The 12,210-nt window shown below is 34.4% G+C and overlaps 1 protein-coding gene across 1 annotated transcript in view; it reads right to left on the bottom strand.

Annotated features, from left to right (window-relative positions):
* LOC149804464 (protein Smaug homolog 1-like) overlaps nt 1-12,210 on the bottom strand; it is a 123,294-nt gene that overhangs the window by 34,015 nt on the left and 77,069 nt on the right. Inside the window, exons 5-7 of the mRNA XM_089940673.1 lie at nt 7,912-8,021; nt 6,509-6,595; nt 1,112-1,319 (exon numbers count right to left, since the gene is read on the bottom strand). Coding sequence (XP_089796799.1) covers nt 1,112-1,319; nt 6,509-6,595; nt 7,912-8,021 — 405 coding nt within the window. The remainder of the gene's footprint in view (nt 1-1,111; nt 1,320-6,508; nt 6,596-7,911; nt 8,022-12,210) is intronic.

Here is a 12,210-nt window from a genome sequence, read left to right as displayed (position 1 = left end):
AAGAAACTGGCCTGCATGTCAAACCTGCCCTGAGCTTTGATAACAAGAAAGTGACCTGCATGTCAAACCTGCCCTGAACTTTGATAACAAGAAACTGACCTGCATGTCAAGCCTGCCCTGAGCTTTGATAACAAGAAACTGACCTGCATGTCAAACCTTCCCTAAGCTTTGATAACAAGAAACTGGCCTGTATGTCAAGCCTGCCCTGAGCTTTGATAACAACAAACTGACCTGCATGTCAAACCTGCCTTGAGCTTTGATAACAAGAAAATGGCCTCATGTCAAACCTTCCCCGACGTTTGATAACAAGAAACTGGCCTGTATGCCAAGCCTGCCCTGAGCTTTGATAACAAGAAACTGGCCTGTATGTCAAGCCTGCCCTAAGCTTTGATAACAAGAAAATGGCCTGTATGTCAAGCCTGTCCTGAGTTTTGATAACAAGAAACTGGCCTGCATGTCAAGCCTGCCCTAAGCTTTGATAACAAGAGCATTTATTAGCTAGCAAAGGATCATTGCATACTGAAGCTATATTCCAGATCTGTGGAGTGGGATCAAATGGTACTAAAATAAAAGGACACTTTGGTTAATCTTGGGTGTGGGAAGATATACATGATGGGAAGATATGTGCACAACTGCAAATGTGATCACCCTGTTGAGCTTCCATCAAACTTGACAAAAATCAAAACATACAAGAAAGGGAGTTTGGCAACATTTCAAGAACCTTTCCACACAAGTCCTCAACACACAAAAATGGGATTTCTGCAAGATGTTTAAGATCATTTCCACACAAGTCATCAATGTGACATATTATAGAAGGATCCACTTTATGCAGAAAATATTGTGTGCTTAAATTCAGGTGAATTGTGTCAAACAATATCTAAATGTAACAGAGTATAATGAAGATGCATTATTATGTACTTCTTTAAAATCAATAAAAGACTTTACTGTGTTGACTACTGCACTACCAAATATAGATTTTCTGGAAAATGTGAAGTTACTATTGATACAATCTGGCTGTATTTACTTCTAAATGAAATTTTAACTATTATACCAACAAGGGTATGACAATGGCCACATGCACATCAGATATATGTTCTATTATAAATTTTACCTTTCCCCATGACCCTGGTGAACTGGCTAGGAATGTCAGCTTCTGGTATTGAGCTGTCTCCCTGATCCCCACTAGTAGGGGAAGGGGGTGGGGAGACCATCTGGGGGTTAGGAATATCACTGGGACTGCTATAGGATTTGATGGGACTATTGAGCATGTTTTTCATCTCTGTAATGGCACTTTTTAATGAACCTCCTTCCATGATATCCTGAAGAGAAAAAAACCTTCACAACTCTAATATCTGTGTATGCATAAAAATATAGTACTTTTGCAAATAGTAAATTTTACTCTGTACAAAATGTACATTAGTCCTCTATGCAGGCATAAGTATGGCAGGGTTAATTCTGGAGGACACATACCATAGAGTTCCAATGACCTTGACCTTTCAAGGTATGCTGATGTGAACTAAACATTTTCTTACTGTACTTACCAATGCATTTGCCCTGTAACCATTAGGCCCAAGAATATATTGGTTTCTTTCTTACCCCAAGTAAAAGCCATCCACAAGTTTTATCACTGAATGGACCTTACTCATGAACAAAGTTACTATGCAAAAACATAATTACCCTGACCTTTTACCACAACTTCAATAGGTCATTTCCTTATCTGAAGTGCTAGCCTTCCACAGATGCTGGTCAAGGTAAGTGGTCTTTAAATGATTTTTATACAAACACCTTTTCTTCTTCTTTTTGTCAGTGACCATTGACCTTCTGACTTGAAATCAAATAGGATTCTTTTTTTCTTACCCAAAGTGTAGCCAACTTTAAACTTTGGTGAAAGGACAAGGTACATTTTCTCAGCTAATGACCTTGACCTTTAAACCCCTAACACTATGTACCTTTCTTGTCTTAAATGCAGGCCATCCACAATGTCTGATCATGGTTTGATACATAGTTATTTTGCAGAAACCATTTTCTTCCTTCGAGTCCGTCCAACCATGACCATTTAATCCCAAATGCAAGCCTTTTAACAAAGTTTGGTCAAGGCATGTAGTACTTAAATAAATTTGTATGCAAATCATGCTATTTTTCTTTTTTCAGACTCAGTGACTTTAATATTTGGACCCCAAAATTAATATCTGTCTTCTTTGTCTCCTCGTACCTCCAACTTTATACAAACACCCTCCCCCATAGACTTCTTTAATGTACATAGAACCCAGAGAGCATAGGGTCACATCTTTTCTACATCTTGGCTACAAGTATGTCTGGTACGATTAATTTCAGTATAGTTTACACTGGAAGTTATTGTTATGTGTTTTAATTACTCTCCTTTAAAAAGATTACCAATAATGTGCAAGGAAAATAGAAAAGCTTTAGGATAAATGTTACACAGCTTACATAAACTGATGACAAAGTATAACACAAAAAGTTGGATGAATGATTTTATATATTTGCAATCATGACAGGATCATTTTAATCCAGTTGAAAACAAATAAAATCTAAAGTTTAAATTTGTAAACACAGGACAATGTAATAATGTTCAGTCATGATGGCTTATCATTGATTAATCCAGATAAATGTAAAAATCAATCAATGAATTTCATCCAAATGCCATTACTTGAACAGAAGTGACCTGTAAAGGCCAGTTATAACATCTTCAGTTACTAAAGCATGTGTTTCAACCGATTAACAATAAAAAAAAATATATAAAAAATTCAGCAAATTTGTTTGAATGATATTTTGACCAAGAGACTTCATGAAACATCAAGAATTCATCAATTTGATAAATTCATTTTTTTTAAAATCTGAATGAATCAAATTAAATCTTACCTCCAATTCGTGGGGAAAAAAAATGTATTACTGACTTTTGAAGTCAATTTCTTATGTTGATGTATTTATACAAAAATCCTACCAATAACTAGGTCAAATTTGTAAATCCTTACCCAAATGACAATTTCGAAAACTGCAAGGAATCAATGAACAAAATACCCTCAAAGCTATCACGACATACCTCGAAGTGAAAATATTATTTCTACTTGGGTTCCTTCAGAATGCTGGAATTCACTGACTCTGATGCATTCCAAGTATTATTTCTATTTAGATCCCCCCTCAAAGACTGATGAATTTCAAAGTCTGTTGAAGGACTTGAAGTATCATTTCAAATTTGTACTCCAAAGTTATTTCTATGCCGATAAGTCCCCCTCACAGAATATTGAACTTAACTGACCTAGATGTACTTCAAGTATCATATAATAATAATAATAATAATAATAATAATAATAATAATAATAATAATAACAATAATAATAACAACAACAACAACAACTTGATTTTGAGAAGGTAGCTTAGTTACAGGAACTAATCTACATTGAGGCCTTCTTTTATGTATAATATATACAGTATACAAAGCATGTGTAAAATATATACAGTATACACAGCATGTGTAAAATATATACAGTACATACAGCATGTACAATATATACAGTGTATACAGCATGTGTACAATATATACAGTATATACAACATGTACAATATATACAGCACAATGTGATAAATATGGCTTAAGACTAAAGAATGAATCATTCTGAAGATCAAAGAAATGTTTTACCCTCATAATAAACAAGCATCAGTGAGCACAAAAGAAAAATATTGTACTGAAAAATTCATCTGTAAAAAATATGTATAATAAGAAAAAAGCAAAAGGTTTTTACAATACTTAGACCTTTTTGATTGTCTTAAGATTTCATCCATTGTAAGTCACTGATTATGAAAACAGGAAACACTATTAAAACCCTAAACATCAGCATAAAAGATGAAAATGGGAAAATGATTTTCATCCTATGACTGAATTGTTATCCTCACTTAATGTCATAAACTTGGCCTTTCTAAGGAATATTCTTTCATGTATTGGTAACACTGTTGCATAATTCATAGTCCCAAAAAATTGTCTGTACACTAATCTAAAATTAAATGGCATGCTATATTTTTTAATCTGAAAAGCTTTGCTATGTTTGAATTAGAGGCATTAGCTCAATTTACCTCAAAGTCCTTTTATGGCTGAACATAACCTAAACAGAAGATGACCCAAGACTGAAAGCATACATGCCACACACACCCAAGAGATATCAGCATAATTATTGCTATTATAAGTGGCATAAAAGCTTAATTTGGGCGTAAAAAATGTAATCTATATATTACATGCCAGAACTACAGAACATATGAAAAAGATACATTTTTATGACTAACCTGATCAAAATTCTTGTCACAAATGGCAAAATCCATATGGATTAGAACCAGAATACAAATACAAATTATACTGAAAAATTATTTATATTAAGCACTCACTTCAACTAGCGAGCATGTGTAACTTTCGCTGAATGATGGTGAAATGGAATTCTGCAATGATGACTATCAGATAATCTGAGTGATGTATTACATTACTCTCATATTCTTCTTTTAAAAACGGTGTTGATTTGTCTATTTTTCTGATCTGACATGTTTTAAAGTCTGAAAAGATCCATCTTCTCAAACATTTTCCATTATATAACATCCACAACTTACGCTGAAGTTTTGCTAAACATATGGCGCCACTTTCTTTAAAAACATAGACTGGTTCACTAACTATGTTATCAATAAAATGGATCTCTCAGTCAAAGTTTACTTTTAAAGAAACCCAAGTTTTCTTTGAAATGGGTCATATACAGTTGCTATGAATAGCAAATACGGAAATACTTCTACGCTATTCTTACAAAGCAGTCACTTTTTTTAAAAATATTCTCAAATTTATATGAGTGGAATTAATGAAATGATAAAATGACAAAAACAATGCTATTGCTTTGTTTTTATTTAACTTTTTAATGTAGCAAAATAGCGTAATATATATGGAGTCTTGAAGAATGTGTAATTTGGTGAGAGAAAAAAAGCATAATGATTACACCAAAAGCATGATGGTTGGCATGTATGTGAAAGAAAGAAATGTTCTATTTCCTAAATAGCCAAAAATAAAAAATGAACCTTTCGTGAAACATTTTTAATGCGAATGGACCAGGTTAGATTGTAATATACAAATACACCAGGAATTTTACATGAGAGGTCACATTTAGGTTAACATTATCAAAGTGCATTTGTATTTTGTCACTATCTAGCCTTGCTCTTGTTTTGGTTGTTGTAACTAGTAGGCTTGTTGGTTTTTCTGTACTTGTAATCAAAGTGCTTTACTTGCTTCATAATTAGGTCTGTTAAATTAGTTAGGAAGTAAACCAGTATAGGGATTTTTCATTACATTGATAGATTTTTGTTTTTTCAAGCAAAATTGCATGGAGTTTTGCACAAGGGATTTGATCAAAAGCCAGACTGATTCTCCTGAACAAGACTATAGTTCTTCAAATAGTTGGTACAAGAATCAAGTACACGTTTTCCAAGTAAATTGGAAAGATAAGGAAGGATAAAGACGGGTCTGTAGTTATTTACATCATCTTTTGTTCCAGCTTTACACAATGGTTTTACCTTGGCAGTTCTCCAAGTTTGTGGAAAGTTATTAGACCTAATACTTTGATTGCAAATGAAAGCTGTACTCTCTACTAAAGCAAGTACACCTGCCTTTAGTAGCCTTGGTCCAATCATATCACCTATAGCTTTATAATCATTGGTTTTTGTAAAATGCTTCAACATAAATTCATTACTTTTTCTGGAATTTCAAATTTTATATCATTTGGGAGTTAAGGATGTTTCTTAAAGTTTTTCCTGCAATTCAAACAAAAAAAAATCATCAGGAATATTTAAGGTGTCCCTTGGATTATCAGCATAAATGCCCTAATGATTAAGGATACAATTTCAGTTGTATCCTGTACCAAACTTGGTAAAATCCCTCCAAACAACTTTAGGGTTATTTCTCTTTTTTGCCAGCACTATTTATGTAGTGTGATCTTTTGACTTCTCATTTTATTAACAGTCCTCCTTGAAATGTATATTCAACTTGATTTCATACAGGTTTTAGATGATCACTTCTCTTCACTGCATCTAAATTTTGTGTGATCCAACCTAGCCAGTAGTCTTTTTTATTACCTTGATGTATTCTAAGTATTATATCTAACTCAAGTTCCTTGCACAGACTGCAGAATTTCAATTGACCTTTTTGTACTCTAGTAACATAAGTAACTTGGGTCCCTCCAACAGACCGCCAAATTTCACTGACCTAGATGTACTTTAAGTAGTATTTCTAACTTGGTTCTCTCTCATATCTCGCTAAATTTCATTGATCTAGCAAGAATGTTACCTAACCTGGGTCCCTCCCATAGATCTGGAAGTGTTCCGAGTATTATATATGACATTCAGTTTCTGAGAATGAGCTCAAGTTTTGTGCTCAAAAACTTTTGAGAATACAGGGCCGGATTTTACAATGAATTATGTGACAGCTGAAATTTTCAGTCTAAGCTGATCAAAATAAATGACAAACTACCTTCTCCAAGGCCTTGAGCAGGGCTGGCCTCTCTTTTAGCTTTACTATGCTGAGCACTATCTTGTGTCGGGCACCTTTTGTTACATTCTGCAAAATAAATGATTAAAAATCAACACATCATCCATATTAAAGGATATTTTTGGGCACAAGTCTGAATATCTTATTATAATTATCTTGTTCATGAAATTTTGGAAATTATTCTCTCCTTTTTTTTTCCTATTAAAATTATCACTATATTTTTTGATGTCTTTTAAATGTTGATATCTAATTATCAGCTTTATACTTGCTTATGGATGCTTGTCATGATGGTAATTCAAAAAAATAGAACTTGCAATATATATTTTAAGCTTTAAAAACATTCACTCAATGTCAAATATGAAATTTTTACCTTAGAGGCAATATAAATTGAGTACAAGCATACATTCATTAAATAACCACCTACCGTACATGTCCCATTTTGGAATCTAGATATTTAGACTCCATCCATATGTTCTACACTCTTTCTTTGGTGATAGTACTGGTCTGGTTATGGAACTTAATATAGAACAAAGGATTATTCGGCCAAAATTACATGACCTTCTACCCCTAAAATCAATAGGCCTTTTCCATGCCTCAAGTTCAAGCCCTCCATGAACTTTCATCAAGGCATATGGTCTAGAACTAATGTTATTATGCCAGTACTTATTTGCTTCTTTCTGTCACAGTAGCCTTGAACATTGACCTTTTACCCCCCAACCCCCCACAAGCTTCTTTTTACCCATTGTTTAATTCATCCAAAAACATAGGTGAAGGTACATTGTCAATAGCTGATTTTTTTTTACAGTAGAAACCGTTTTTTTTCTTTCAGCCGCATTGACCATCACCTTTTGACCCTAAACCAATGTTTCTTTTTTTACCCCAAGTGCAAGCCACCCATAAAGTTTGTTCCCAATATGCAATACAAAACTAATGTTATTGTGTGGAAGCCATTTTTCTTTTTTGGTCACAATGACCTTGACTTCTGACCTCAACATCATAGGGTTCCTCTTTACCAACATTCAAGGTATCCACACAGTTTTGCCACCGTAGATTATGGAGAATTTGATGTATTAAGTAGAAACCATTTACACTGAAAATTCAAAGAAATTTTTAGCTCCCAATGTCAATATTACACTACAGAGAAACTCAAATAAGTGAAATATAATTCAACTGTGAATGGTCTTTAAACAGGGCAATGCTGAGTAAAACAGCATCTAAATCAGCACAAATAGAAGACCTACTGATCACTGATGTTTTGCTGACACGTTTTATGGGGACAAAAAATTAAAAACATCATCAAACAGAACACCTCTCAAAACTGAAATTGTGTCCAGAGGGAATTGGTGTTGAGGTTTCAATGTATTATGTTTTTAATTTAATCATACCTGTTGTTCTAGCCATTGCTCTGATAGATTCATCATCTCCTCATATGTCAACTGCTGGAACAGATATGAGTACTTGTGCAGACGCAAACTCTTCAACCATAAAGGAACATCTGAAATGCAAACATATACAATAAAACCCTGTTCCAACATATGAAAAGTTGGTCAGAAGAAAGCTAATAATGAACAGATTTTCTCAGTATCATTTTCACTCATTGCAAAATATTAACATATGTTTAACTGATGATAACCCCATGTTAATGATATATTCATTCCAGTATTTATGACAAAGTTTAGGCCTTAGACTAGGAAAAACAGTGAAGTTTTGAATTAGCAAACACCTTGCTTAAAACTGACAGACAGCAAGGCCCATGGGTTGAAGAGAAAGTCTTCTTTCTAGTTTCAATTGAATTCGAGTACATGTGATGATTCAGAGACACACACACAGATAGCTGACTGCTTTGATACAGGTGATGATTCAGAGACACACACACAGACAGCTGACTGCTTTGATACATGTGATGATTCAGAGACACACACACAGATGGCTGACTGCTTTGATACATGTGATGATTCAGAAACACACACACAGATGGCTGACTGCTTTGATATGCAGAAGCTGTTCTGGATTTGGCTATTTAAACAAATGAATGGAATTTAGACAGCATGGTTGTATTGTTTTTTAAAAAATAAATCTGCTTTTAGGTCCTATGTTTTTGTTTGCTGGCCCCCTTTCTCCCAAATCCTATTTGGATCTGAAATTTGTGAAAGTTCATGAGAAAGTTTTAAATTGAGACACAACTCAAAATTCTGAACCTGGCAATTTTTTGCCAAAAGAAAATAAAGTGTCAAAAAGGGCTTCATACAAATAATACTATGAGACTCATTAACTAAATATGTACAGTTATGATCACTGATGTTTACTCTAAAATTCTGTTTCCCAGAACACATGGACTAAACCTTCTAGTGAACTTGAATGGCTAATCACCATAAGAAAACAAAACAAAGCAGCTTACATTTTTGTCTGCAGGCTTAGCAAATTGCCAGTGTGCTTGTTTTTTTTTTTTTACTGATGTTCAGCTTGACAGCCTGTGGACATGAATGTCTTAACCAAGACAAATCCTCTTCTCCAGTGGGAAGCATTTCACAAGCCTCTTATTTTTATTTTTTTTTACAGCAAAGAGAGTTTCCAATAGAAGCATATGAATGACCATGCAATAACAAATAGTAAAACTTGAATTTACTCTTGAAAAACTGCTTTCTCAGTTTGACTTCAATAGGATCAAAGCAGTGTCCTATGCACACTCCAGACAAGGCATCCTTTTTGCATAAAGGGCAAAGATCTCGGGGATTTTGTCACTCCTGACAATGTCATTTACAGACAGGCATAGTTTCCTTCAAAAATGTTTTATTTCCTGCACTTAAGCTGTCTTTGAGACAGATTTATTTTCTGTATGTTGCTCTCTCATGAGATTAAACCTGCCAAACCATGCTGTTTCTGACAAAAATATGATGTGCTCAAAACTGAAAACATACAGGCATAATCATTATTTCAGAATACAAATTTCCAAATGTGTCCATAAAATTGGAAATTGAGGGACATTATCAAACACTATTGTATAGTTAATAAGATTATCTTGGTCTGGAGGTTATCACTGCATTCAGCATGGCATCAACAAGTAATTAATGTTGTAATGTCCATTGCTCAATCTCGATGTTCACACAAAATGCAAGCTAACTGGAAAATGTCAGTTGAGATCTCAAGCTCTTGCATCATTTTACAACTGCTAAATTTGGTCCAGTTGTCATTAGTAACACTCCTTTTAGTGTGTACATTAAATACAAGTACAAAATATAAAATTAAACTTGCTCAAGCTTTGATTCCTTTACTGTGAGACATGCTGTTTATCATGCAGCCTTGCACTGCAGCCATATACATACTTCCTGACAGTACACTAAGGCACAAATTTTACATTCGCAACAGAAAGTAGTGTATTTCTTTCACAAGCAATCATTTTATTCACAAATGCAGAATATATCGTTGATATTATATTCATTCAAAGTCTGTTGCTATGATGACACATTATCATGACATTCACTGAAAAATGAAATAGTGTCGCATGGTCCAATGATACTTGTGTGATCTTGATTAGTTTTGGTTCAGTATCTTACTTACTTTCATGCACTGCTCCAGTGGCCTAGTGGTTAGAGTGTATGCCTTGGATGTGGGAGATCATGGGTTCGATCCCCGGCCAAGTCATACCAAAGATTGACAAAAATGGTAGTAACAGCTGCCTTGCTTGTCTTCTGTATAAGGCTTCCAACAGCAAGATTTTTGAGCCATTAAAATGGGAAAAAGGTACAAGAAGAAAAGAGGATAGCCTGAAGAAAGAAAACACTATAAACTGTAAGAAAGAAAAGAGTATTGTAAGAGTTTAAGTATATAATAGGTATACAAAAGAAAGTCATCTAAATCTTTTAAACCTAGTTTCTGATGATATATACACAAATATAAACAACCGCTCAGGTAGCTTAGTGGTTAGAGCATCCACCTCGGATGCGGGAGGTCGTGGGTTCAATCCTTGGCCGAGTCATATCAAAGACTTACAAAAATGGTACTAACGGCTGCCTTGCTTGGTGCTCAGCATTAAGAGGTTAGTGTTAGGACTGGTTGACCTGGTGTCAAGAAACTGTGACTGGGTGGGACATGATGCTACATGTCTGCAGCATGATGCCCCAGTGGTAGACATCACTATAAACTGCCACACTGCAGACATCATAGTGATATGACTGAAAAATTGTTAAAGCTATGCTAAAAAATCCAAGTCACACTTACTTTCATGCACTGCACAGTGTAACAAAAATATTTCATATGAAATTTGACAGTACTAAGGCCTAAAAAATGGGGGTTTCCAGTTGGCCGACCTTCCCTGTTTTTCACTGCTGACCCTAGCACTTTTCCCCCCGGGCAAAAAAAATAAAAATAAAAATTTATTTTCCTGAAATTGAGTAATGTATTAAACATCCCAACAGAACTATTAATTGCCTCATCCACTCCAAAAGAAGCATTTATTTTGGAAGGGTTTATCTTCTAGGGTTTTTGTGCAATTCATTTTCACATTTTTTCAAATTTTACGTTTAGTTAGCACCATATAGTCACTATTCCTATATAGATAACCTCAATGGAATATGATATACTAATTTTATGCAGTATTTTTCTTGTCATTTACATAATTTTAGGGGTTGGAATTGTGTAACCCATATATACATGCATGCTTGCATGTGCACAAACATTGGTCATTCAGTGGCCATAACTCTTGTAAAGAAAAAAATGGTACACTAGAAATCAAGCTTATTTAAGATTGTCACAGAACTGTGTGTACTTAATGTCAATGTATTATATATGAACGAAAATGTACTCTGGTTCTACTGCCGTATAACGCGTTAACCGAGGGTTGATTATTCTCAGTCATGGTTATTTCAAAATACCAAGTTTGATTTATCCACGGCATATATGCAAAATGCCTGCAATGAGAAACCCAATTACCTTGAGTTCTCTCATCACAGATCTGACTACAATTAGGGTATGTATGGTCCAAGATTATACTTGTACAACCGCAATATGATGAGTTCTGTCCAGAAGCTATCGACCTTATGGAAGCAAAGTTCAGCTGCCAAAAGAAAATTGCATTCTTTCATGCAATCCATTTCAGTGACATTTGTGAATTTATTCTAAAATAGACACAAGTCACATAATCCATGCAAACAGACTGACTATAATCTATTTCAAGTTAGTCATTTTTGTAACTTAACAGACAAAATGATTTAATTGTATGCATGCATCAAAACGATGTGCAATGTTCAAGTTCTTATAATCCAACGAGATTTTTCTTGTCAGACACCAATTCATGTTTGAATGAGGTAATCATAATAATAATCACATACAGTCGTTCTGATGAAATGATTTAATATGCGACAAGACCAATTCTTATAAGCGGATAGCATAATGTATATTACTGTATTTACTCTCATGTACTACATAGGTCAGTCATTGCATATGTAGCATTTATTAAAACGGAGTCGTAGAACTGCAGCTTTGTGTAACCTAAATGTTGCAGGTGACTTGGAGTCTGCTGGGAATAAAGAGGCTCTAATGGGATCCTTCATTAGAATTGAATCTGCAGAGAATAAAGAGGCTCTTAAGGGATCCTTCATTAAAATGGGAGGGTGGGCCAAGCAGTGTGGCTCCTTGACCATTCGGCAAAATCTCGAACTGAAAATGCATCATGTTTATCAAATGGA

The sequence above is a fragment of the Sinohyriopsis cumingii genome, chromosome 2 (assembly GCF_028554795.1).
Source record: "Sinohyriopsis cumingii isolate HCF-2022 chromosome 2, ASM2855479v2, whole genome shotgun sequence".
Classification (NCBI taxonomy): Eukaryota; Metazoa; Mollusca; class Bivalvia; order Unionida; family Unionidae; genus Sinohyriopsis; species Sinohyriopsis cumingii.
The sequence above is the reverse complement of the archived record's forward strand: the minus strand, read 5'-3'. Positions and strand labels throughout refer to the sequence as shown.